This window comes from Apostichopus japonicus, chromosome 14 (genome assembly GCF_037975245.1).
Source record: "Apostichopus japonicus isolate 1M-3 chromosome 14, ASM3797524v1, whole genome shotgun sequence".
In the NCBI taxonomy this organism is placed as follows: domain Eukaryota; kingdom Metazoa; phylum Echinodermata; class Holothuroidea; order Aspidochirotida; family Stichopodidae; genus Apostichopus; species Apostichopus japonicus.
The window spans coordinates 20,147,241-20,174,973 of record NC_092574.1 but is presented as its reverse complement, the minus strand read 5'-3'; the positions used below and the strand labels follow the sequence as shown (position 1 = coordinate 20,174,973).

At 37.2% G+C, this 27,733-nt stretch overlaps 1 protein-coding gene and 2 long non-coding RNA genes across 4 annotated transcripts in view; 1 reads left to right on the top strand and 2 right to left on the bottom strand.

Moving 5' to 3' along the window:
• LOC139980343 (syntaxin-binding protein 4-like) overlaps positions 1 to 20,892 on the bottom strand; it is a 33,853-nt gene extending 12,961 nt beyond the window's left edge. Inside the window, exons 1-14 of one of the 2 annotated variants that reach the window (XM_071991951.1) lie at positions 20,750 to 20,892; positions 19,450 to 19,590; positions 15,696 to 15,793; positions 14,304 to 14,405; positions 13,002 to 13,071; positions 12,087 to 12,161; positions 11,703 to 11,806; positions 4,358 to 4,418; positions 3,469 to 3,592; positions 2,849 to 2,955; positions 1,868 to 2,433; positions 1,195 to 1,275; positions 766 to 846; positions 311 to 507 (exon numbers count right to left, since the gene is read on the bottom strand). In XM_071991951.1, coding sequence (XP_071848052.1) covers positions 311 to 507; positions 766 to 846; positions 1,195 to 1,275; positions 1,868 to 2,433; positions 2,849 to 2,955; positions 3,469 to 3,592; positions 4,358 to 4,418; positions 11,703 to 11,806; positions 12,087 to 12,161; positions 13,002 to 13,071; positions 14,304 to 14,405; positions 15,696 to 15,789 — 1,662 coding nt within the window. In that variant the 5' untranslated portion in view covers positions 15,790 to 15,793; positions 19,450 to 19,590; positions 20,750 to 20,892. The remainder of the gene's footprint in view (positions 1 to 310; positions 508 to 765; positions 847 to 1,194; positions 1,276 to 1,867; positions 2,434 to 2,848; positions 2,956 to 3,468; positions 3,593 to 4,357; positions 4,419 to 11,702; positions 11,807 to 12,086; positions 12,162 to 13,001; positions 13,072 to 14,303; positions 14,406 to 15,695; positions 15,794 to 19,449; positions 19,591 to 20,749) is intronic. The other variant, XM_071991952.1, reaches the window with a different exon arrangement.
• On the top strand, positions 5,899 to 8,317 carry LOC139980347 (uncharacterized). Its single transcript, XR_011797545.1, has 4 exons — positions 5,899 to 5,957; positions 6,405 to 6,484; positions 7,247 to 7,484; positions 8,190 to 8,317. It is a non-coding gene; the product is annotated as an uncharacterized lncRNA (long non-coding RNA).
• LOC139980348 (uncharacterized) lies at positions 8,583 to 11,067 on the bottom strand. The gene is made up of 3 exons (XR_011797546.1): positions 10,885 to 11,067; positions 9,929 to 10,145; positions 8,583 to 9,399 (listed from the first exon to the last, which is right to left on the bottom strand). It is a non-coding gene; the product is annotated as an uncharacterized lncRNA (long non-coding RNA).
• Positions 20,893 to 27,733: the final 6,841 nt, after the last annotated feature.

The window sequence follows — 27,733 nt, the reverse complement described above, 5'->3', positions numbered from 1 at the left end:
ATCATATGTCATCTATCATCAAAAGTTCTGGATTCACAAAGTTCAGACGTCGTGCCTTTGTACGTCTTCTTTTGCTTCTGTATTTTAATCTTGAGTATAAAATTAGTGTGAGTTTAAACAGCTTAAAATAGTACACCAGACTGTTTCTGAGTTGCCCTGATTTTAACTGGAGTATAAAGTCTTGTTGAGTCTTAGAAATGTGAAACATTTGCTACATTTTTTCGAGGTAAACCATCTCGTGGCATCTAAGGATGTAATTAAGCCGCTACTTGGGAACTTCACATGCAAAAATGTTCCATTCGTAGCTCACCACTTGTAACTTCTCCACTTTCAACTTCAGGCTAGGGTCGATGGAAAGTCGCCGAGGTTGAGGTGAATGAGCAGCCGAGAAGGAGGACAAGGATGAGTGCGGGTCAAATTCGGGAGGACGTTCGGGATGATGATGATGGTGTTCTGAAAACACCGGCGAGAGAAAGGACTGTGGTGGAGGAAGATAGCCCTGCGTACCTGCGACCAGAGGAGAAATCAAACAGTCTACTAAATCAACAGCTGAGGGCAAATTATCTCATTGACAGTGTGGATATGACTTCAGTGGCAAGCAATGTGAAAACATATAGAGAGAAAAAACAATGTGGTAATGTGATAAATATCTTGGAAGAAAATATAAACACAGTTAAAGCACGAGATGATGGGAATTTCAAACTGTTTGTTTTGCGATGAAATCTCTGTGTTATATTATATGTTAAGGCTTACAATGGTGCTTACCATTCTGAGCAAAATTCTGAGGAGTAGAATGCAACGTGGGTCTCAAAAAGTCAAGTTGTTGGTAGGTTGGCAGGGATGGCACTGAGGGAATTAAACATTGATAATCAATAAAAAAAAATGATCATTAAAAATTAATAATTACACAGCGACAAAGAGGCCAACATTTCTATCATTTTGCTTAGCCTTCAATTTTGGGCTCCAAAGATATGAAGGTTCATATCATAGCAAGACTGTCAGAGAGTTATAACCATTGCAGTTTAGTCAAACCTTGATCGAGTCAGTATCTTTGGACCACATATAAATTAATAACTTAGAAATGATTACAACAAAATGTACTTATAAACAGTACCCTTTCTGGCACATCCGAACCCACATGACTTTTCATGCGGGGTATAACTACTGCTATATAATGGAAATACCAAACATTACCTCCGGAGGCATTCTGAGGTGTCGAATGCAAAGCGGGTTCTGGAAACGCCAACCTCTGCATGTGAGGAGGGAGAGATGAAACTGTTGATTGAAGAATAACACATTTATGAATCAGGCCTTCTTCTTACTTTTAAAATGTAAATGCCTAGAATTTTACTATATAAAGCCACTTGCTAAAAAATTGCAAGTGCTCTATGAAATCTACTGCTTAAAATTAAAATCCTACTTGCTGTTTCCCTTAAATGAATACCAAAGCAGTATTAAGTTTACATTTTTTGCAGTATCTATTTTGTAGGTGCACACAGCATATGTTCACTTACCATAGATATCAGATCAAAGGATTTTGTGTTTCCTAGGAAACAAGTTTCCTTTTCCATGCCCAGTGAGCATGGTAACCCATCTGAATCTAGTTTCCTTGAAACCACATAAAGGAGTCTTTATTGGACACCATTGTCTTATTAAACCTACATGTCATTTGTTACCCTCCCACAATCACCTTACCAAAGGTCTACTCCATGTATATTCTGCATCTATTATTCGAAGAAATCTCTGTCTGCTATTAATAGCTATTGAAGGAGGCCCTGTAAGATGAAAACCCACTAATATACTTGAAGTATATTTCACAGTTAAAATGTGTCAGCTGTATTTAGCTAGGTACATTTTTTCAACCTACCAGGATTCTGTTGGCCTAAGACGGAAGCAGGCAACATTTGCGTTTGTACTTGAGGAGAAACTCTTCCCGGAAGTGGTTGCTTTACAGGCCCTGCTCTTCCATTCAGCAAACTTCCTCCATCACCCGGTGACCTGTTACTGGCTTCAACTCTGTTGTTGTCTAGTCGACCGCCCCTGGAGCCAGGGAGTGGTAGAGTTCTTGTTCCAATGTTATTGTTCATTGTTTGTGAGATGACAGGAGGAGGAGGTGGAGGAGGAAGAGTTGAAGCTCTGTTGATTCCAGGATAATCTGGACTTTGACCAGCGTGTCTACTATGATCATAGATGCTGTTACCATCACCAGTAGTATTATTGCCACTTTTCACATCTGAGGCTCGCTGAGAATTCCTAGGAGGGTTTGGTAGCTCTCTCTTACCAGTAGAAGGTGGAGTGTTGACAGTTCCTGCAGAGGAACTGTGTGAAGTACCGGTGGGGTAACCATAGGAACCTGTTGATTCATCGACAGGTGTCTTTCTTGCACCCCTTCCTGAAGGTATGTATCTTAACACAACAGTTTTGATATCTCGGCTGCAAAGGAAAACAATTCCTTTTTATGTAAGTTTGAAAAATTGTTTACACTACAAATAAGACTCACAGTCTGATGGGCTGTGAAGCCATTTGACCATTGGTGAGAGGTGGGAGAGAGGTGGGACTGCCTCCCTTACTATTCTATACATTGGAATACTTACACCTATTTGCAATCATAAATTTATAATGACCTTTATATGAGCTTAAACTGAGATTTATATTTATGATTTTGTGAAACTCCTGGTGCAATAGTTGTGTGGTAACAGTTAAGTGAGTGGAAATATTAAATAACAGGTTAAATTTGGATAGAGTATATAGCTGGTGGGGGGGGGGAGGGGGTGTGTTGGGGTAGGTGGGCAGATGATACAATGAATTTTGCAAGTATGGCAACGAACAAGAAGAAATTGGAACTCACTTCAAGCTTATCCTGGTCAAGATGTTTTTAGCCATCTCATGATTGACTCCCTGTAAAGACTCTCCATTGATTGAGAGCAAGATGTCTCCTTGAGAGAGACGACTGTCCTACATGAAAATATGATCGGATAAAGTCAAAATGACTCTGATGTATCACCCGCTAGGAGTCAATATCGCAATATATACTTACTTCTTAGCTTCTTGGTGTAAAGATGTTGGAGTAATAGTTCCATCTATCTGGTTATTTCAGACCTGTTTGTGTTTCATTGCTTAAACTCTAGTGCACACACACATCATGGAAATGAATACTAGATGCGGTAGAAGAGGATTCAATCTGGGTGGGGAGGGGGGAGGGGGGATGGAGCATAAACATTGCAAGGTAGTGGGACATCTCACACTGATTTCATGGAGCAAACTGCAAAATGAACTCAAAACTCTTGGACCCTCTGTGTATTCTCTACCCCAGCAGCACCAACTATTTTTTTTTTTTCATTTTCCATTCAAAAGTCGCCAAGAAACTGAAACTTTGGGCAATTTTCTCCAACCAAGCACTCAAACTGTGTCAACTAAAGAGTTCAACATCAAGACTGGCAGGTCAATGTAACTTGAGCCTTTATTTACCTTATGGCAGTCACCACCTGGTATCATATCTGTGATGGTGATTCTTCCCTCTCCTCTCCTGTTGGTACCACCAGCTATTGCTATACCTAGCCCAGCAGACTTGCTCAAGATAATTTCATGTGGACTGAGGTAATAATGGAGAACAATTTGATTAAAGTTTGATCAGATTAAGAATGTTAATTACTCCTGTGAGAATCTCAGTCTTGCAACAAAATATGACAAATGACCTTAACTCATTCACTCTGCACATCCAATTCAATTTTATTTGAAAACGAATATTATAAACCTTGTTTAATGGCCTTTGCTACCTTCCACCCAAAAGCCAGCTGTCTTGTTTGCATAAGTAAATATCTTTAAGTACAACAATGCAGTGACAAAATATGTCATCATTCTATGTGCAAAATCTGTATATACCTTTGATTTTGTTTTTGTCTCACAAAATTGTTTTTTAAAGTCAGACACTGCAATGTCTTGGCCTAAGTTCCCTCTCTGTATTAAATATAAAATATGTTTCTCTCAATTGATACTGTCATTGTTTTGAATTGATATCCTAAACATCATTCTAGAAGTTGTTTCAAGACCGTATTTCCTGCTGTAAGTGCAATTATTATCATGCCAAACAAGTTGGAATTACGACAAACAACAACATACTTTGCAAGACATTTCCAGTCATCATTCTACAGCAGGTGTCAGGGAATAAATTTAGCTTTGAAATTTTGTCTAGCAGTTTTGAAGGCTCTGAATCTGGTCACGTATAAATGACTATGGTTCCTGAGTATAATACTAATAATACAACTTTGCAATTTGTATACCAATTTGACTATTTTTTTACGGCATTTTGCGATGGATAAATTAGTCCCTGGGAGTGTATTCTCGTGAACTCACATACCTCGATGGCCTTGGAGAAGACCCATCGGTGGTCGTACCTTCGTTTCTTGGAGTAGTCGATCCTGCATTGGTTGGAAGTGTAAAAAAGTTTTACGTTTTTATTTCTGAAATTAATAACACTCAAGAGTTGATACCACAGTTCATGACACAAGGGGCACTGATATCGTCAAGGGGCTACTGAATATGCATGAAACTACAGTATCCTCACACACGCCACCGGTTATCCAAACCTTCTCTCGCAAATATCCATAGAAAAATGTTCTTGTTTGTGACGGATACATGCGAAGGAAATGAGTTCATTTAGTTCTTGGAAATTTATGCATTTTTCTTTGGATTTAACCCCAAATTTGTACCTAACTATGATAATGCGAGGTCTCATGTTTAAAGAAATATATAAGGCTAGTTAGGTACCACTCCCTACTGCCCTCTAAAATGATGCTTCAAAGCACTTGAACTGACAGTATGAACAGTTCCTAATCTGTCTGATTCTAATGCTAATACCACCCTGTACTGTCCTATCATATCATGCTTCATAGCACTCATACTGACAGTATGAACAGTTCCTAGCCTATCTATGATTCTAATGCTAATACCACTCTATACTGTCCTCTCATATCATGTTTCAAAACACTGGAACTGACAGTATGAACAGTTCCTAATCTGTATCTAATTCTAATAATAATACCACTCTGTACTGTCCTCTAATACCATGCTTCAAAGCACATGAAGTGACAGTATGAACAGTTCCTAACCTGATAGTAACATACTGCTCATACTAACAGTACAAGTGCTTTGATGCAGGCAATGAAAGTACAGTATAGAAAGAAATGTGCCAATCGTGTGCATTAGGGCACAGTTTACATGTTTATTCATGAAGATGTGTTAAGTCTCACAAGGAGCTGAAAGTATTACATGGCTTATGTGTCACCCAAGGCTCCTCTGATCCTTCATGTGGTGAGACGTGATAATCAGTTACAATAAATAATTTAACTTAAACCTACTGTCCATCAAGAAATAATCTGCAAGTGTTCTACAAACAATATGGAGCAAAGTAGAAGAATTTAGAGATTCCAAAAGTACTTAAGTAAACTGTTTTAAAGGTCAAGTGACACGTAACAGATTTCCTTCAAACTTGCACAAATTGAGAAGCTACATATCAAAACCCTATATTCCAAATTTGGAGTTCCACAATTGTTTCTTTGCTGTTTTAATTAAGTTAATAACCAAGCTAATTCCGTAAGATAATGACGTCACGGGGGGAACCGCCAATGTTACCAAAGCTAGATATGCCTAATATGCTAACCGAGATCAAAGCCGTAAACAATACGTCACGGACAGTAAACAAAATATCAGATGAGAATGGGTGCACAACAGTACAAGAAAGTTTCGTGTTCGTCAAACACTGTACACAGCGATAGCTTAGTACCAGTGCACTCAGCCAGCCTACTGTAGCTGTCTAAGTACAGATTGGCTTGGACCTTCGAACGAATTGCCGTCTACAAGACAATGCCGTTCCTTCTCTATTTGGAGAAAGTATCTTCAAATCTCCAGGTGATATAGAAACAAGTAGACCAGTAGTTGCGAAGCTGGATCGGAAAAGAGTAAGTGTATTTTCTGGCCTAGGCCTACTACAACAAGGACTAACTTGGTATTATTACTAACTTACAGTAGGCCAATTCTTATAATTTCGTTCAGTTAGTTAGGCCCTAAATTAGGTACGGCGACGATAAAGTTAGGTGTAGGCTAGGGCTATATTAACTTTTATCTGTGGTACATCATGAAAAATCCAGAATAACAAGCATAAGATGTTTACATGTCATTTTGCCCAATATTATAATGTGCTCCCACCTATCTATATACTCAGAGTCATAGCTCATATGTTTCACAGTAAATGACATCCTTATATTTTGCCATTTTTGTTGGTAGGGCTGCAATTTTTGTTACAAGAGAAAACGCTTGTGACAGGTAGTTCAAACATATCAAACTGCTTTCTTAAATGAACTTTCATAACTTCCTTCTTATTTTCTTTCCCAATTTTCAATACTTAGATTAATCTAGAAGCTGTTCCCCAACCAACTGCAGTGAAAATAAAGGCAGGATTCTGCAGAATGTACATCTCCATCTAAAGGTAGCATGATCTTATAGACATGTGCTTGATATTACCAAAAAGCAGTTGGGAAATGGGGGAGGGGAGGGTGGTGACAGGCATTAAAGATTTAAGTAGTCAGTTTTGAACGGGATAAAGGAATCTCCACCAGTAAAACATCGAGGCATGTATATGGGGGGCAAGCTACCAGACAAAAAGGAGGCAGCAGTATTACGGCCAAAAGGTCCCCATAAATAGGTTTTAATAGAGTGATGAATGGGGAGGGGGGGGGGGAAGAAAATGTGGTACAGAAGTGTAAGCTAGGGTAATACAAGGAAGAATGGAAAACTTTCATACATCTATAGAGTATTCTATAGCAGAAGTGAGTACAGGGGCCAAAATTTTAGAAACAGTACTCGTTGAAAGCAAAATAGCAATTAAAACTGCACATTGGGCAGGCTGACTAGGGGATAATATACATTGTATTTTATCCATCATATCCGCCTGCCTGACGAGAGTGGTTGAGGAGGCTATACCTGATGGCTTCACAGGAAAATATAAAGGCTACATCTATAGTTACTGAGAGAAGGGAGATTACATTGTAGTTATATATACTATATGAAACCAAGCTGAAGTCATCTGCAATGCTCATGGTGTGAGTGGCCCATATTTTTGCAGCCACATAAAGCAGGAGGATATGCTCTCCTTCAGAAAAGATAAGTGAACCATCTAGGCAGCTGACCCCTGTCCAAGAGCAGCCTACTGTATGTGTGTGGTATAATAAGCGTTTATTCTAATTTTCAGTGAATGTAACACATGTAGAAGTCCAGTGTTCACTGGTCCCCCTACCACCATTGAAGTTGCTGACTGGACCAACAGAGACAAGAACACCATCAAAGCAACCAGGGCCATCTCACAGTGGCGATGATGGTCCGTCTGCTGCTGTGGCATCCACATCGGGATACACCGAAAAACCGCCAGGTAGTCCGGACTACACTCCATCAGTTAACTCATCTGAACATGACAAAGATGACGCTTCAAGGTAATTTTCAAGATTGATAGTAGACTAGTCTGGAAAATTAATTGGTGCCATAACTTTCTGGAAAGAGGATCATTATTAATTTTGACACCAACACTGTGGGGTAGTCTGGAATGTGTGGTGAGGCCATCAGTCTTTACTTCAATTAGCATATACATACTGTATCTGGTAGAGTTGTCACAGCTGTATGTGAACAAGAAATAAAGGCACAAACAAGTAGTTGGATTTAACAGAGTATATTATATCTTCACTTGGCTGGATATCTGCTACTGAATACAATTGGTGAAAGTAGCATCTTATACACTCTTTTACCATGGATTACAAGGGGATGGGACAGGATGTTACTCTGTCCACATGTTTACTTTACTACATAATCAGTGGTTAAGCTACTGAGACAATGACCACACATCCTGCTGAAGATTACATAATCCATAATATTAGGTGCACAAACAGGTGAAGGGTTTTTGTTGTAATCAGTAAAAAATATATTGGAATTGTTCAGGCACAAGTTGTCAGGTTACACCTGACCCATGTATCCACACCAATTGAGGTGTACTCAGCTGTCGCCTTAGTTGGGCATCCAAAGACTTGACTGACAACTGTGCCATGCCTATTGACCAAAATGGAGTGATTGGAATGCCTCTATCTAAATGGTATGTTTTTATGAACTATTATTATATTATTCTTCATATCTTTACTATTCTACAGATTATGTATGGGAACTTCTTGACTGCTTGCAACAACTTCTGCAGAAGTGGAACTCTGGGAGAGGAGTGTCCTGTTCCTGTCAGAAAAGAGCTCCCACCATTTGCAAGCTCCTATATTCATCCGAACAGGATGCCATAATAAAACACAGAAGCAGATTTCAAAAGCTTTGCTGAAGTACTGTAGTTGATGGCCTCCCAATTTCTAATTTTGTTTCATTGTAGTGGGGAGCAATCGACTCTGTGAATCGTCTGTTCACATGATGTTTTGGCACAGCTGCAGAGCAGTGTTAATTAACAGGTCGCTACCAGCCTTTAGGGAAGTTGCTAAAAGTTTACATTAAAGCTTTACTTACATCTGGTTTCCATTCTAACTAACTAGATGATAACATCATATTTAAAAAAAAAGTTCCAATGACAAGTATTCCTCTCTAGAGAGCTTAGACTTCATAAATATAAATTTCATGCTGACTTACTATTTGTATGCAACTTTGGTGTTTCAAACATATTGCCAATTTTTTGTTTTTCTCAAAAAGAATTGACAGAAATTTGCTGTTTGTTCCCCACATGGGATAAAATGTGATTTCTTTTATCCCATTTATGATCAAGTAACCTTGATATTCCATGGATTAATGAACAATTTCAGATTGATTCTCATTACACTTTTATTAAAATGAAAGCCTAAGCTCTCCAGATCCCATTGACATAGTGGTTTAGGGTACTTTATTCAAACTATTCTTCTATTTTAACCTAGTATATTTGAGGTTTCAATCATCCAGATTTTGTTGGCAGGCTACTAGAAGTGACAGCTTTGCTTACAAGAGAGAATACATACAAAAAATTAACTTGGGTTTTTATTATTTATTACTGTTATGTACTTCCCAAACTTGAAAATGTAAAATTTCATCCAAGAATGTAGTTAATACCATGAACCAGAAAAATGTAAGCTGGAATTCCAAAATGTTCACCATTCAGCCACAAAACAGACAGGACTGAACCCTGTTTCTATAAAACTTTGCAGAAATGATACTATGACTTGGCATAAACAGTCCACATTCTCACAGTCTTGATAATTTAAATCCTTCATGCTGTTCAGATGGTAAAGCTTCTCTAATCCTCCTTACTGCATAGGATGGGAGAACAACACAATATCCTTCCCTAAATATTGCTAGCTCATCCGTGCAAGTTGTCTGTATGCTCTGTGTCTGTATTTCCTGTAAAATAATCATATGAAAACCAGCTATAAAAGATGAAGACACACAAAAGCTTGGTAGCCATCTGGGGACGTCAATTTTAAAATAAATTTCTATATGATTTCCAGAATTTGCTTGGCCCCTAAATCTGCCTCCCCTAAAGTAAGCCTAGCTATGCCATTTATACAAACTGATCATTGTCATCATCTCGGGGACTAAAATTTGTAAATGGATCGTGCACAAGCATGGTGGACATTTTTTTGTGGCATTTGGTTCCATGGCTCAGTGTTAATGATTACTATGTCAGTCAGCATGATAAGGGTTAACCTCAAGGGCATTACACCAGTTTTTGGTCAAAATGACCTAATCAGAAGCAGGTTTGGAACATGGTGCACAAATTTTCTTGATCAAATCTATATCTTAATGTTATTCCTTTCACAACAAAACAAAACTAAACTATGAATACACCCTCTGTATTGTTACATCTTTCAACAGCAGGTCAGAGCAATGAATAAAGGTATACAACAAAAATAATGTATTCTATACTTACTCTTGGATCCTGTTTTCCTGTGCACGTCCACCATACTGTTGACGGTACATGTAGTAGGCTGTCTGAAGAAACAATGGGTTCAGGCACATAGCTTCAAAACCTGGGTGTAAGGTGATGCATGCAGCACCTTCTTCATCCATCACAGTCCTTATCTATTTCGCTGCAGCATCTACACTCCCTTGCTGTAGGCATCACAGCACATTGGCTACAATGACACCTGTAAACAATACAAACCAGTTCAAATAATAAAGAGCCAATTCAATGACTTCATACCAACCTCAATTATTGGGGCATACTGTACTAACATGTCAAAATAGAAAAGGGGCACCTCTGAAGGGCAATCTACTGTTGAAGCTCCTTACAAGTAACATCACTAGTAAGGAAGGGGTAGCCTCTTCTTAGAAGTCTTGCCTCTGTTGGGACAATGCTGCAAAGGAAAATAAAACAGGCCGATATTGCCTCGTTTCCAACTCTTTCCCGCTTCTGAATCCATTCCCTAGATTGAGAAAATCTGGTTATGAAATTAGCTCAAGCAGAAATGACAAAAAGCTGGTGTGAGGTGCCACCTTCTCCCTCCCCCCCCCCCAACCCTTTCCCTGATTTGTGGTAACTTCACTAATTTGCCACTAGGCCTACAACTGCTAGGAAATTAATAATAGGCCACCTCTGAATTTGTTGTGCACTCTTCCAATTGGCTCCTTCAATCTACTAACCAAATGAAACATGTCTGTGTGACATGTTCCTGGGGCATGTGCTGCCACAACTTTTAAGGAAAATAGTAACTTCCTTAACTTTACTCGACCGCACATTCATGTTAATTTTGCTGCCCCATCAACAAATTGGCTAGCTAAGTGTATGAGCAAAGTTAGGAAACATTTATCGGTTCTAGGCCTAACTAGGTAGTGACACAACTATCCTATATAAAGTATAGCCTAGTACGCTTGGCGTAACGTTACCGTTATATTCCGTCAAGACGATCAATTTCGACATCGCTGTCCGATCCCGCTTCCTCTTCGCTGGTCTCCGGTTCGAACATATAGGGAAAAACTTCCCCACGATCGTCCACCATGTCCTCCATTTCCCTTACTTCTTCGCCGTTGCTATCTAAATACTGTGTGTCAATGCCACCAGCAGCCATTTCGCGATATGTATAAGCTATGCTGTGCTGTGTATATATGCGTACTACAGTGCGTGTATAGAAACTGTATGTGGTAGCAATATCGTATGCGACGATATCATTCACTTTCGACTTGGTAAACAAATGACGTCATTTGTTTTCGGCTTTCCCTGAACGAGTCAATCTAGCCGATTTTTGCGGAGTTTTTTGTTGCTTGATAGGAAGAAAATGCAAGGAATTTATGAAAAAAGAAGTCAATGGATGTTTTGTTCGATGTCTTATGTATCAATTTGTGATTTTTCATCTTAATCCCAATCTTAACTTTCTTGTAACAGACTGCTGAAAAAGGTAATATTTTCGAGAAGTTTGAGATTTCTCCATACCCAATGCACTGCGCAGAACATATACAGTTTGCACTCTTCTGCGCTCCCCCCCGTGACGTCACTGAATCTATTACGTAATAGTACTTTTTACCGATTTCTACCCCTTTGGAGACGGAAAAAAATCGCGGTGTTGGGTTTTTGTTAATGTAAGAATTGTTAAGTTTAATATTATGCAAAGTCAAGTTTACGTGTCGCTTGACCTTTAAGTTTCATCGGTGATACAATACATTAATCTGGTGCTAATGCTAACTATGAAACAAAGATTTAAACAAACCTGTGGAAACATTTTCTGAGCTACTATTGTCATGATCGGAGGTTAAAGGGCTTCCACCCGACATCTCAGCTAACTTACTATCAAGAAGAGCATTGTATCTTTCACTGGAATATAAACAAAAAGGAGATTGTTAATGAAAATTGAAGAAAGGATGAGGGGGGGGGGGGGAGGTTGGGGGTGAAGGTGACACTTCAGCTAGAACTTCAGCTAGAACTTGGAGGAATGTCTTTTTCAACAATTTAAAGTGACCAGTTATTACAGAAATAAAGCAATTCTTTCTCTCTCATCCTATTTCCTTTTGAACACACTGAATGCATCATGACAGGTTTAAGAATGGTTACATCAATGAGACAAAAGAAGGGGAACAAAACAACATATTCTTACTTGACAACACTGCTTCTCAATATCGCCAAGGTAACCAGGTTTGTCGCAGAAGCTGACCGCAAGTACTCAACTGCTCTACATTGTCAAAGATAAACGGTGTGGGTTATGAGTAACAGAAGATATCATGAGAAAACAAAGATATATATATAGATATCATAAAGCAAGATCAATTACCGCATTTTTATGTTTTAAATGACCAGTTATTTTAATAAAAAACTCACCACATAATATAAAACCAAAGGATCAAGTCTTACTTTCCCACTTAAAATAATGAAGACAAACTTTGAAAACCTTTGCTGGCATCTGACTAATTGCTTTTTACATATTTTTTGTCACATATGATGATAACAATTCGCCAATGTTTTCATCTCTGATCATTCCTACAAAGCCATTAAAATCGAAGCATAAAATATTCATCCCGAAAAGAAAAGAAAAGAATGTTGTAAGCAAAACATTTTCTACTCTATTCCGGTCTGTTTCTGTTTTGTACAGTAACTTTAACAACTTTCTTAAAGACACACTTTTCCAAACACAAGCAGTGACTAATATACAAAGTGCTATAATACATAAATATAAAACCAGTCCGTAATTTTGTAATTCAACAACTGATTTTTACATAATATAAGGTGATACAAACTTCATATTTGATTAATTACAATGTGACAATACTTATTACTACAATATTTTTTAGTCATGTCATCAAAATCACTTGGGGTCAGCTTTAATGTATATATATGTATAAATGTGTATCTATCTGTCTGTCTGTGTGTCTGTCTATCTATCTATATTGATATCTCACAGGAAATACCTCTTTTAAATCCTTTCCTTCTCTCCCTTTTCATCTTACAAAAGTAAAGCTCTTGTTTTTACTCTGAATTTTGTAATGCAGAGTTCTGAAAGAGACAAATGACTTACTGCTGGTTGGATACTCCCGTGAGAGACTTTCCATTTACACTCAACAGCTGATCTCCTTCCTTCAAGGAACCTGAAAGAAAACATTCTTTATGGTTCCTTGATCAACTGATTTTTTTTTTTTAATGTTGTATGGAATCGTGGGGAAGCATTATGTTTTAACGTGACATACATTCTCAAAAGAGAATTACAGGCATTGTTTTGTTGACTATTTATTGACACATGAATAATTTAAAGAGTATCTCAGAACATGTACCCAGTGGGGACAATTTTTTTCTGAACTGTACTTTCATATCAAGCTTCAAAGTACTCCTACTGAAAGTATGAGCAGTTCGGATAATCATGGTCAGTCAGATAAAGTAAAGGAACTGTTTGTACTCTCAGTAAGAGTGCTTTGAAGCATGATATAGGAGGACAGTACAGAGTGGTATTACCATTAGGAAATCATCCCAACTGTCTGAGAATCTGTTAGCATCATATTATGAGACACTTTTAAATGTGTCCTGTGATGATGCTGCTCTGAGAGTTAATAATTCACAAAATTTGTGAATTCTTACAAGAAAAAAGTACATAATTATATAAATATATCTTTCCTGCTATAATGGTGTCATCAATCAGTATTTAGCTTTATCTATCAATCACGATGAAAACTTCACCACAAGGTCTTATGCAAATTAGTGGTAGGCCCATGGTACACTTCAGATTTATCTTGAATAGAGACACACTTTCTTTAGGTACTATAAAGATCTCTCGTGAAATGTGCTGTAACTTGTACTCACAAATTGCTTGCAAGGTTAGTACAGTAGTAGTGAATGACATATTACCTGAGTCAACAATTAAACTATTCTTATTTACTTCACTGTTGCAAGGTTGCAAAGAGTTAGCTTACAAACTCCACCGCTGATTTAACGAATACATTCATTTACAGCAGATATTATCAGCTGTTTAACAAAGAGCCGGCATATTGCTAAACAAATTGCAAAGATGTACAACCGTCATGTACAGAGAATCAAAATGAAATAAAACTGTTAGCAAACTGCTTATCCACTAGAGAGCCTGTGTAATAGAATGTGTAAAAGTAAGTTGGCCTGACGTTTCGATCCTAGCAGGATCTTCTTCAGAGGCCTCTGAAGAAGATCCTGCTAGGATCGAAACGTCAGGCCAACTTACTTTTACACATGTACAGAGAATAATAGTATTTTTCAAATTATTTTGAGAAACTCAATGAAATTAATAAACTAAAATAAATTATGCTATCCACAATGAGAAACCTAAATCCCTAAACCTAAATGCCTCACTATTTACCCTTTTCAGCGGCTCTTCCTCCTGCTATGATCCTCTTGACGAAGACCCCGTGGTCTTTACCATCATCTTCTTCCTCGTTGATGCCTCCGATAATCTTTATCCCTGAGAACACAGACAAAGGGAAATTCTATATTCATAAACCTACCCAGCAGTTTGTTAAAATTTTGGAGAATTCAAGTATTTGTTTGCTGAAACCACTCAAAGTTCTTATTTTCCATTTCTTGTAAACAATTTTGGACAAACACAGATTTGGTCCTGACTCAAATATTAGATTCTTATACTAATGTTGGAAAGACTAGTAACTAACTACATATAAATATATATGATAGCAAACATAATGCAGATTACCATTAACAGAGTGGAAGAAGGTGGGGATGGGGGGGGGGGAGATATCATGGTGATATAAAGCCATGTGAAACAGTTCTTTCCATCAAAGGCAAGGCTGAAGTTGTGGGGTCTTCCAAACAACAAAGAGAGGGCGAGCCATTTGTCCATATTATATACCCAAATGGGAACTAAGCTAATTTGAAACAACTTGGCATGTTACCTGCAAACCTAACACTCATTACACAACATGAACCATTACCTATGTACATTAGTTATATGACCTAATACTAATTGAGTCAACACACATTCCTAAGCACACTGTAACTTTACCACACATTTTCTGTGCTGGTCCATTGTACTTTCTGCTTCAACAAGTCAAGGTAAAAAATGATTTGCACTGAGGGCACATGAGCCAGATGGCTTCTTTAGTGTACTTTCTATACATACCAACAGTAGCAACAATAGAACTCTTATACTTTTAACTTGAACCAGCTCAGACACCAATGACAATGTACACGTCATGTACACACAGGACTTGCCAGAAGACATCTATCTAAATAACACTACAGGACACATTATGTAATAGTCATGACCTAATACAAATCATTTAATATCAAACTAATATCATCACTAATTACATGTTACTTATTAACTACCTAACAGCCTCCAAACAATCAAATAATCATAATAATAATGTAGATTTATATAGCGCCACTTCAGGAAACAAGTGGAAAGCATCAACACTAAAATGCACAACAGAAAAAAGGAGTCTTCAGTAAACTCTTAAATGTGGATAGATTTAGAACAAGTTCGAAGATGGTCTGGTAACTGATTCCAAAGACTTGTGGCAGAGTAAGTAAAACTTCTGAATCAGTAAGCCATCACACAAGGTTTAGGTACACAGAGGTGTGGTTTGCTTGTCGAACGTAATGTGCGTACAGGAAGGTAAGATGATAGAAGGTTAGCCACAACCCAGTAGCATAAAACCTTCAGAGAATACCTTCAATGTTACAAAGTCTATTGACATTAGCAGCAAGCAACACTTCTTTGTGCTCTTAAACCCACCTAGCCCAGACCGACAGCCCCTGAACACAACTGTCTCTGCGTCCTGCACATGTTGAGGACTACCTTCGGCAGATGTAAGCGGAGAGCTCTCCATGACTCTTTTAATAAGAAATGAAAATAAACAAAAATGAGTAAAAACATCAAGCATATTCCATTGAATCTCTATATATGCACAAGGCAAGAAAAAGCATTTTACTTTTAATATTGAACAGCAAAGAGCATCTAGGCAAATGATTTCAAAGAATGAAATTGCTTTCTTGTTTTCTTATCATTTTTCTATATCATTTTGTTACATTATTTACTACCTAAAATAATTAAGAAAACAATGAAGAAGATCAGAGTATTGAATAATGTAACAAGTAGGTAACATGATATGTGTCTTGTTTGATATTCTTTCTACTAAATTTTACTGACTGACATAACTTGAGAATTTTCATCCTATCATCGTAAGAATTGTACCATATTACCACAAGTCGAAAGCAAAACTTCAAAATAATGTGAAATATTAAAAAAAGCAGAATTTTCAGAATGAATTTTCATATAGTAAGTTGAATTTTTTTATTGATTTCAATTAGGATCCACTGGTAAATATATCTGAGTAAGATCCATCATAGATAACCCCATAATTGTAAGAAACTGAGTAATGGAAACATCAAAACAAATTGTCACTGTATGAGCTCTAGAAGAGCACTTACGGACATCAGTGACATTGCACACCAACTTTTTTTTCCTGGGGCTCCAGTCCAATTTCAGCCAAACTGAACGTTTTTGCAAATATAGATAATCAAATGCCTGAGAAATTAAAAACATTAAAATTTTGACCATATGTGACAGGTCTACAGTAGCACATATGGATACTCAGAACATGGCCAATATGTATGAGGTTTCCCAAAAATAATTTGTAGGGCATTTCAAAGAAAACAATGCAAGAAATTAACACATAAATATTAAACCAGACAATATAAGGAAACCTTCATTAATTCGTTTTTAAGAATTTTGGAGATTACTTGAATAGGGCAGGTCCAAGCTATTGTATCCCTAGAAGCCAAATTTCAAACTTTACTGAAGCACCCTAAATGTGGTGTCATGTTAAAGCTGAATTATTGAAGTTTCAGATTTTCATAATTTTTTTTAATTGTTTTGCCTATTTGAACAATTACAGCCGGCTAATTTGCATAAATTCAAATTGCAGCGTGACGTACGGGACATTTGGAATTCTATTTCCCTGCCAGCAACATGAACTTATTGAATATAACTTATGTGGGACATGATACACCCTTCCTTCCAATAATTTTGACATATTATGTTTGGGGGTTCATCAATTAAATATGCTAATTAGCTAGTGTCCAAATACTGATGTCCCGTACGTCACAATTTTCAGCACTTTTTTTCAAGTTTTGATATGGACGAACAATTTTTTTTGGTGATATTCTGTAAAGTTCTAATTAAGAACATTGTTCAACAAAATCCATCCCAAAAAAATTGAAAAAATATTCACAGCAAATCTAATTATCAAAATTAAAAATGTGACGTACGGGACAAAATGTGACGTACGGGACATAGTGTGGGGGAAACCCTGTATTTATACATAATAAACATGCATGGGCTCCAATGGGGACCTCTACTGGAAACCTTTCAATGCTTGCAAATCTATTTTGTTGAAAGATGGTAGTTGCAACTTATAATCCCTGCATGCCTGAAGAGAACAACATGGCTTCAAATAAACCATTGACTGATGACCACCAACAGCCCAGGTGTTGTTCAATATACTATCGGGAAGTCAACTGTGTGTGTGTGTGGGATACAGAATCATCTACAATGCTATTCAACATTGACATTGAATGAGGACAACTTCAAGAATGTTGAGTTTGCATTTCAACATTACGTAGGCCTATTGTGAAGTGTGACTATCATGACTGTGCAACAATGTTCTTGTGTCCTGAACTTAGATAGTAGACATTGAGATTTTTAGTTACAAGTGTAGAGTTTTGCTCGCCCAATTTTTGCAGAGGACAAACACTCATGAGTTTGTTCAATAATCAGTATTAGATCTACCTGTATAGAGTTTTCTTTGTTGTACTAGTTTCATAGATGGACATTACATTGACGTTACTGTGGACATTTTGATATGTTTTGAATGGGATGGATCATATTTCAACTTGAGGGTTAATAGTGGGGAATATGATACAGTGTTGTACAGTATATACCGGAAACAGCTTTGCACCAAAACTTTGCATCTTGAATCATTTGTGGTCTAACAAAGCTAGAATTGATGTTATAACTATTTGGTCTTGTAACCAGTATCAGGTCTATAGAGTTTTCTTTGTTGTACTAGTTTCATAGATGGACATTATGTGGACGTTACTGTGGACATTTTGATATGTTTTGAATGGGATGGATCATATTTCAACTTGAGGGTCAATAGTGGGGAGTATGATACAGTGTTGTACAGTATATACCAAAACAGTTTTGCACCAAAACTTTGCATCTTGAATCATTTGTGGTCTAACAAAGCTAGAATTGATGTTATGAGTATTTGGTCTGGTAACCAGTATTATAGGTCTATAGAGTTTTCTTTGTTGTACTAGTTTCATAGATGGACATTATGTGGACGTTACTGTGGACATTTTGGTAGAATATGATGGATCATATTTCAACTTCAGGGTCAACAGTGGGGAGTATGATACAGTGCTGTACAGTATACACCGGAAACAGTTTTGCACCAAAACTTGCATCTTGAATCATTTGTGGTCTAACAAAGCTAGAATTGATGTTATGAGTATTTGGTCTGGTAACCAGTATCAGGTCTATAGAGTTTTCTTTGTTGTACTAGTTTCATAGATGGACATTATGTGGACGTTACTGTGGACATTTTGATATGTTTTGAATGGGATGGATCATATTTCAACTTGAGGGTCAATAGTGGGGAGTGTGATACAGTGTTGTACAGTATATATACAGAAACAGTTTTGCACCAAAACTTTGCATCTTGAATTATTTGTGGTCTAACAAAGCTAGAATTGATGTTATGAGTATTTGATGAATGTGTAGAGTAGATTTATACTTTACGTATTCCATGTTTTATGTAGTGGAATGATCTCACAAGTACAGTCACTGCTCTTTTCTATCCCAGAAAGAAGGAAATATGGCATGAAATTATCAATGACATTGTTCTGGCATATCCAAATTAATGTTTTTATGTAGAAATCAGCTTGTTATGGTATATTCAGGAATAAAAATATGAGTTTTCATAGTCAATTTTTATTTGGACAAATTGTCCCGTACGTCACATGTCCCGTACGTCACAGGACAATTTTCATTTGTGTAATCACTGAACTGGAATGGCTTCATATTTTTTTCTAATATGTTACAGCTTAGCCCTTGGAAGGTTAGGCTATTCACTAGTTATAACAGCTTGATCACTGCCCTCCTAATTTCAGATCGATTTCAGCTTTGCTCTTTAGCCAAAAAAACACAAAATTCTCTGGTCCCGTACGTCACACTGTACATTAATTAAGATGGGACCTAATTAAAGCAAGTGTAGGAAATCTTCATAAGTTTGTAATAAAGTAGCAGCAATAACAAATATGAAAACCTGAAAAAGTTTCTGGAAAATAGATTTTTTATAACTTTTAGACACATTTAAGTCTCTGAAATGTCCCGTACGTCACAGTGCAAATAGCTTGGACCTGCCCAATACTATTTCAAGTCATTAAATATAAATGTGAAGAAGCTCCAAGAGGGAGTACTGTACCTTATATCACCATCTGTGCCAGGAACTGATGACTTAGTTGCTATGCTGGTCCAAACTAAACATTACTAATAAAGAGGCAAAATACCCAGATATCCCTTCTAAGACTTCAAAATTGCATCAGTAACTCATGCTGCCATGGACCTGTTCATAAACAGAGATAAAAAGAATTAATAAAATAGACAGGTCTATCATAAGAAAGCAAAGACATATTTGATGAAGCAGTGTCCATCTTGATAAAGTGACAGTAATTCTTTGTATAAATTTGGTCAAGATTATGATAAATGAAATAGGGACTAATATACTTACAACAAAACAAAAAGAATGATGCTGATAACTTTCCCTTATATTTCTATCAAAATCTGGCTAGGAAACAAAGACATGGCTTAATGAAAAATAAAGAATTCTAGAGGGTACAAACCGTGAAACCGGCTCAGCTGTTGGTACATGATTAACATAGTTCACAAAGTTTTGAATTTAAACATTTAATGTTTATGTCTGAACACTCTACTGTGCTAAAATCCCCTTAATTTATGTGGCCATGTTCTATCTGCAATTTAAAAAAAAAAATGAAGCGACAGAAATTACACACACCTCTGTGATTCCTTCTCTAAAATAAAAGGAAAAATCTTCCGTTCTAGGGAGTTAAATCCTTTTTCAACTCGAAAATAAACTAAAATTATATCACTACGCCTATAATTATATTACATCTCAAGACTAAATACCACATCCACAATTCAAAAAATTATGGTGATGACAATACGACTCTCGTACATTTTTTGGTGCCATTTCGATAACCATCTCTCTCCACTAGCTCTTTATCCGAACATAAAATAACAGGTTTACAATTCTACGTACTGTACTGTATATTATAGTTTTCATTCTAACTAAACACAGAAAATACAGCTCTTCAACAAGCAATTCCATCTTTGTCCAGCTGTTACTGTTAGATTACACAGGATGTGCTAGTCCATATTCGCCTGGCATGCAGAAAAACATTGAAGGCACCAAACCCAGCTGCCGGTCACAATGCGTTTCTCTCATGAATGCTGGTAACCTAACATTAACCGGTTCACAATTTATTCTGAGCCTAACTTGCAACATACTTACAGTAGGCCCTAGGCCTACGTTAATTTAGTTTCGCAGAACTGGTACCAGTATTTTTAATTGCGGCGAGAATACAAGTTTGATTAAACCAATGAAAATTTGTGAAAAGAAATAGTTATTTGATTGCTTTGTCAGTAATAGAGTAATGTGGAATTAAATAAAGAATTTAACAGTTAATGATTTAATCGAAAATTACCTCAGTAACATAACGATCGAAAACGCGTACATCGCACTGTGGTTCTACAAGAAATTGGTGCATTGAACGCCAAAAGTATTACGAAACGCCAAAAGGACTTCAGGTGGCGTTGCCATCCTAAACAGTATGGAACGCAAAAAGGACCAGAGGTGGCGTTGCTACCGTAAAAAGGTGGCGATAATACCCTAAACATGAGGTGCTACTACCCTAAACAGGATTTGTTATTACTCTAAACATGAGGTGCTCAGCAGGTGGCCCCCTGTATGCTTCATTACACGTACTGTGGACAGGTGGCCCCCTGTATGCCTCAGTACACTGTGGTGTACCTTAGCACGCTGTGGACAGATGGCCCCTTGTATAAAATTGAGCGATAGGCCCTATTAATTTTCTATAGATGTTTTCAGGATATTCAGCTTTTAAAGGTTCTGAATCTCTGGAATGCTCCTTTAAGGCAAGATAATGATGACGTCAACTCATCAGTGCAGGTCTTACTGTTAATATTAATCCGTTGTGTTATAAATTCTAAGAACTCAATCACAAAATGTACTTCTAAATGCATATAACCGACACCATATGGAATGACTTATATAAACGTGTTATTTGAGGTTTATAGATGTATTTGCTTTCCTTTTGAGGCACAGATCTATGAAGTCCAGCCAACATTAATGATAAGTCTCAGACGAATGTTTTTAAGGGTCACTTATAGAAGTTTAAAGTGATATACAAGTACACCTGGAGTGATAAATTATGGCTTAAAAGTGTTTAAAGGTCTAAAACATCCAAATTAATTTGGTTACTATAAAGTCAACAATAACGTAAACTAGACGACACGATATATCAATGGAGTATGTTAGGAGTAAATTAGGGAGTAAATTAGGGGCGCACCAAGTGTACCTCTTCATAAAAACCCAGCAACAACCCCCCCACCTCCCCCTCCCGAACTGGCAGACAGAATATGCACACACACACAAAATTAAATTTTATATAAAAAAATATTTCAACATTTTTTAAAAAGGTGCAAAATAGAGACCATTTTACATCTCAGCACACTCTACAAATATTTTCTTAACTGGGGTGACGACGTAACATTCTACCCCCATCACCTCCACCCTCCACTCCAGTACAGCAAAGGATGTTGCTCCCCGTGGCGGAAACAGTTCTGTTGAGGTTAGTACACGTCATTGCAGGCATATCCATGGCATCGGTTCCAGTTCAGTGTATAGTAGAAACAGGCGCGTAGCCAAGGGGGGGGGGCGAAGGGGCAGCCGCCCCCCCCCCCCCTTGAGCATATTTAAAAAAAAATAATGGTTTTATGACATCGCTAGTATTTTCAAAAGAGAAAATGCTTAGATGCAACTTACAAGGCCTGGGAAGTGCCATTTCCAGCGATCTGGGAGGCATTTACAGCCAAAATTTTGTTGTACGCTTCGCGCCAACTCATGGTGGCGCTACGCTTAGATAGTTTGCAAATCTACAGTTTTGCCCCTCCCTTGGCAAATTCCTGGCTACGCACCTGAGTAGAAAGACAGAAAACTCGGCCAGATAAAAAAGAAGTCCCCATCAAGGACCTTATACTGAGAACCTTAACCTAGAAACCCCGAGTGCTTTAACAATCACGGTCTAAATTTAAGCATTCTTGAACGCATTTACTCTATATGTTTCAACACCACTTAGTCTATTTTCGAGTGGAGGAGAGGGGGGGGGGGGTTGAGAGCCGTCGGCCTGTACAATAATTCAGTTTAATCTCTAGTTATAATTCGGTTTTCGCAACATATAAACATATCACAGAACCTAAAGATTATTTCGCCCTACGGCAAAAAGAATCAGTAATAGGTAGAAAATGGAGGGGATCCCCAAAAGGGTAGACCCGTCATTTACGCGGTGTGTTTCGAATTAACTTGCAATGAGACTTTAAATACGGTTATGTATATTAAAAATACTATCCCTATATCGATCAATCCTGAAACGAATATAGGTGCAGAATCACGCAACATGATGGCCGGACCAATTTTATAACCAAGCTGACATGTAACTATGGTTAAGAACTGACTTTTCTACGGAGATTCGTTGTAGTAAAATGTTCCGATTCCCGACGCTTCCAAGTATCGCCCAAGGGGGTGCAAATAAAGCAGCCGAATGTTGGTCTTAATAATTCATTAAAAATTCAACTCATACACGATTATTATATGCAAATTAGGATAGACTAAGAGTCCAAGGGGGGGGGGGGGGATTCTTGGCCTTTGCACGAATCGGTGAATAATCAATAGGCCATGGCTATGTGACCATGTGCACACCATCTCAAGTTGCGTTCATGAATATTCAAGATTTGGAACGTTACGCTTCCAAGAGACCTCATCCTCCCTTCCCCTTTTGGAGAGCGTGTATCGATAAGAGTCCCCCTCCCTATCCCTCCCCCTCCCCATCCTGAAAACGAAATGATTACTTCACGTATATGTACATCACCTAGTGTTATATATTGGGCTATAGGATAGGCGTTCAAGTACTGGATTATTCTCGTTTCAGCTTCACACCGTTCTTTGGTCGAGGTATTACAGATGACACATATACCCAACTATCAACTTTAACTTATATGATAATTAATTATCTCAGTGATGAACACCTCTCAAGACAAGCTAAGAAATATGGTTTTCTGCGTTCAGGATAAGACAGTATAGGTGTGTAACGATTGTCTTGGAACACGTGTCACCTATTTACATGTTGGATATATGAAAGCCGTGCAGCTTACAGGCAGTATCCACTCTTGTTTTATGATGGCATTTGCTTAGCATCATTAGATTTCTGTCAAGATGTCATGCAGCAAATTATATCAAGTTTTGATTTAGAATGATAATATGTTTCATTCAGTGCCTTTATACCTGTTTTTTGTCTGCGTTTGGGTGTGGGTGACTGTTATGTCATCGAATCGAATTGTAAACTGTATTAATGTCCGAGAAGAATAATTACATTTGACACTTGTGTATTGACTGTCATCATCTGATTGCTGGCTTGTCAGTATTATTTACCACAAATTTCTGAACTCAATATATGCTATGCCTCTGTTTTATCTATCTTTAGTATCTTCTATTCGAAGAGGTATGTTGTGTCTCCTTCTTAAAAAGGAACACATTGTAAAAAAAGGGTTTAAAGAGGCAACTACTGCATATACTGCACGGAACTGTATATCGTACGTGAATTTGATAATTTTGGCAATTAAATAACGAGGCAAGATTGACATCTGCATATAGCGACAAAAGGGGTCGATTATAGATAAGTTGTGTTTAATGTGAGAGACAGTACGTCTCTTTAAACTGTCATTATTGCTTTTGGTTGAAAATTTTATCCTGTTTATAGCAAACATATCGAGTAGTAATCAGAAGAAATTTCACACTCTGGTATTTCATACACTGAATTCAGCGTTAATTCAAGTGAAAACTTAAGGATTCCGTTCAACCCTCACCCCACCCCCCCCCCAAAAAAAATTATAAGAAGAAAATAAGAAAAGAAAAAAACACAATAAAATACTGTACAATACAATACAATACAAAACAAAACAAAACAAAACAAACAAATGACACCAGATGATACACGCTTTCATAATTTTATAATCGTCTGTTATTTTTCAAAATTAAGAACAATATATATAGATATGGTGAACAGAATTGTTACACGGGATCTTAGTATCGATTACTGTTGAAAACTACCCCCTCCCCCCCAATCTCTCCCTCACAAAAACATGGTTTAAGAAAGAGTTAAAAAGGTTACAAAGTAAAGATTATTACATAGGCATGAGTTGATCAGATGTCCTGATCGGCCTGATCAGTTGGCCTGAGTTGATCAGGCTAAACAAAACAGCATAATTTCTGCAGACATTATAAACAACCATACCGTAACCAAATGAACACACAAACCTTTAATCAAGTTTATATATACGTAACCAGACCTTTATGCTAATAAATCTGCTCTTTTTTTGCCATCGCCACTCCCCCGCACCCCACAGTTAATCAAAACTGTCCAGAATTGATTTGAAATGGTCAATGCAGAGAACATGGATGTTACAATCTTTGGATAACGTGTAGTTAAATATTTGGTACGTAGTATATCTTATCCTATACTGTAGAAATAACTGTACATTTTATATGCCATTACATGCAGTATTGTAAATTAAGGACGGACTTCTTATATTATTTATTCTTTAATTAATAATTTATATGGTATTCATATGCCCCTTTACCATCCTCATCCTCTTCATTTTATCTGGTCGCCCCCTCCAATCTCCTTGATTGAATCAGGAACTCGGCGTTAGAAAGGGACACACAACGAAGTATTGCGGCTAATTGTCAGTCATGTGTGTGTATTGTTATAACGCCTGTAATCCTGGTATTGTTCGAAACTACTGTTATGCAACATAGCAATATAAATCGGATAGATTCTTTCGTCGTCTGCTACAGCTGTGAAGTGGTTTCCATGGATGTACATGGTTTAAGGGATTCTCTTGTTCTCGTCGTTGTTAAGTTATATTGGTACAATACTTGCTGGTTATATCTATATGCAATTGCAAGAACTATATGCAGAATACTTTCGTAGTCGGTGGGCCTGTTCATTATAACGTTCTCTTGGTGTCTTGATAAATGGATACATGCCAGAGGAAAACCTCAATAGACGTTTTAATTACATTCATTAGATCCACTATAGGAAGTCACAAAATGAAGGTCTTAATTCAAACCCCCTTGACCTCATTGACCGGACACCGATCGTCAAGTTAATCTTGGATACATAGATTACTTCACTTATGAATAACAACGTAATTAGGTGTAGCTAGCATGAATGCAGGGGTTTCGAGGACGGTCATGAAGGTCGCTACCCGGGAACACTATTTCAGCCTACTCTCTTTTGTTATTTCATTTAGTACGTTATTAAATGAGAATACATAACTCCTTATCATACACATCCCCCGGCCCCTTATTGAGCCCGCGTACCAGGGTTGTAGCACACCGACCCCCCCCCCCCATCTCTCCCCGTCAACACTGCCTGTATTGTTTTAAGCAACAGGTTCTATATACCTCATGATTTCTTACATCTGTTGTTCATTACATTAATGTGACAACAAATGCTTAAAACTTTGAGAAATCAGTTTTAATTTTAAATGCAAAGATCAACTAAGAATTAGACCTACCACAATTTCGTAGCAGATGTGCGTATAGCTCAGTCTGATTTGCATATAGTGATTGGGACTGAAGCTGTTAATGTCAGAAACAAATACATAATTACCAGATACTGTCTGGTCAGTTGATACTTCTTATATGAATCAATCTGAGTGGGTCAGTGATGAAAATTGAATTATTGTGATGGAACGTGCTATAAATTAATTATTTGCTACTAACAGCAATGAAGTTTAAATAAGGAATTCTATGTTTCAAAATTTCAAATATGATCATTAATTTATTTATTGTCAAGTTTCGTGTTTCCTTGAGTGTGGAGACTTTTCTTTGAAGCAGACAACATACCGGGTGGGCCTCCTCCAAAATTTGACACTCAACCAGGGCCTCCAAAAACCAGGGAAGGGTTAGTTCCGAAATTGTTATAGTTAACGGATCACAACTGCCTTTCAAAGTATAAGATAGTCCGGGAAAACTTGTGTTTTTGACATTTATAGTTTTTTCAAGTGCAGTTAACATGAAGTAAAGGTGAAGGGACTCATGCAACTCTCACTCTTGAGCTGGGGCCCCTGTAACCATAGCTACGCTATTGCTCAAGAATGACAAATTTGTCTCGCAGAACCGCGGCTAAAGATATGTGCAACACAATGATATCATAGACTTCTATACCTACATGCCACTATATAGTATATACGCCAAATGACCAAAGAAAACGACGATGTACACCAGGGTTTCTAGCGTACAAAGGGCATATATAAGCAGATGTTATCTTTATCTAGACTTGCCTGGACATGAAGAAGAAGATTTGTGTGTGTGGGGGGGGGGGGGGGGGAGGGGGATCTTGTGGTGCTAATGAAGTAATATGTTACCTTTGGCATTTCCTACTTATTAATCAGAACTCAGCTGAAACAAAAGACTATGTACGCAGTTGATGGTAAACATGTCACTGTGAATTAATCTGTCTGAGAACAATCTCATTCGTCTATTGCTCAACGTTCCTGTTTGTAAATTAAAATTGTCGGCACCGTTCCTGTATCTACAGCGTTACAATGAGTGTCCCCGGAGTAATGATATGGACGCACAGGAAACTAAGCAAACGATAACGTACACGTTATAGTATAGTATAACTGACAACCTACTTTCTTCTACAGTCTTAAACATGACATAATTGCCGCGTTCAGTAGAGTATTTTGTTCTTTTCATCCCCTCCTAAACTTATTCGTCCTTTTCCCTTTTTTCATCATATTAATGTGACACGATGAGCTTATTGATATTAACTCTGTTGTGTAAGAAAATTGGTAACTTCTGTCAGTTGTAATTCTGTTGGTAATGGCGTAAATGCCACGTTGTTATGTTGTGAATACATAGATGACTGAGCGGCCAGACATGCATCCCTGAAATCGTCTGCGTCCCAACATTTGTGTTAAAATTATACAATTATCTTTTTAAGAACATGATCTAGAAAAGTTGATATAATAGTTGCTTAATGTCTGCTAATATGTCAAATATCACTTCTAAGTAACAGGTTTTGTCGTGGGTAATCATTTTGACTCACCATCACATTCGATAAACACACGGAATATATATAAATGTATATATATATATATATATATATATATATATATATATATATATATATATATATATATATATATATATATATATATATATATATATATATATATATATATATATATATATATATATATATATATATATATATATACATAAATATATATATATATACATATATATATACATATATATATATATATACATATATGCACTGACCTATACGCCCTATCAATATGAAAATGAGTGTTATTTT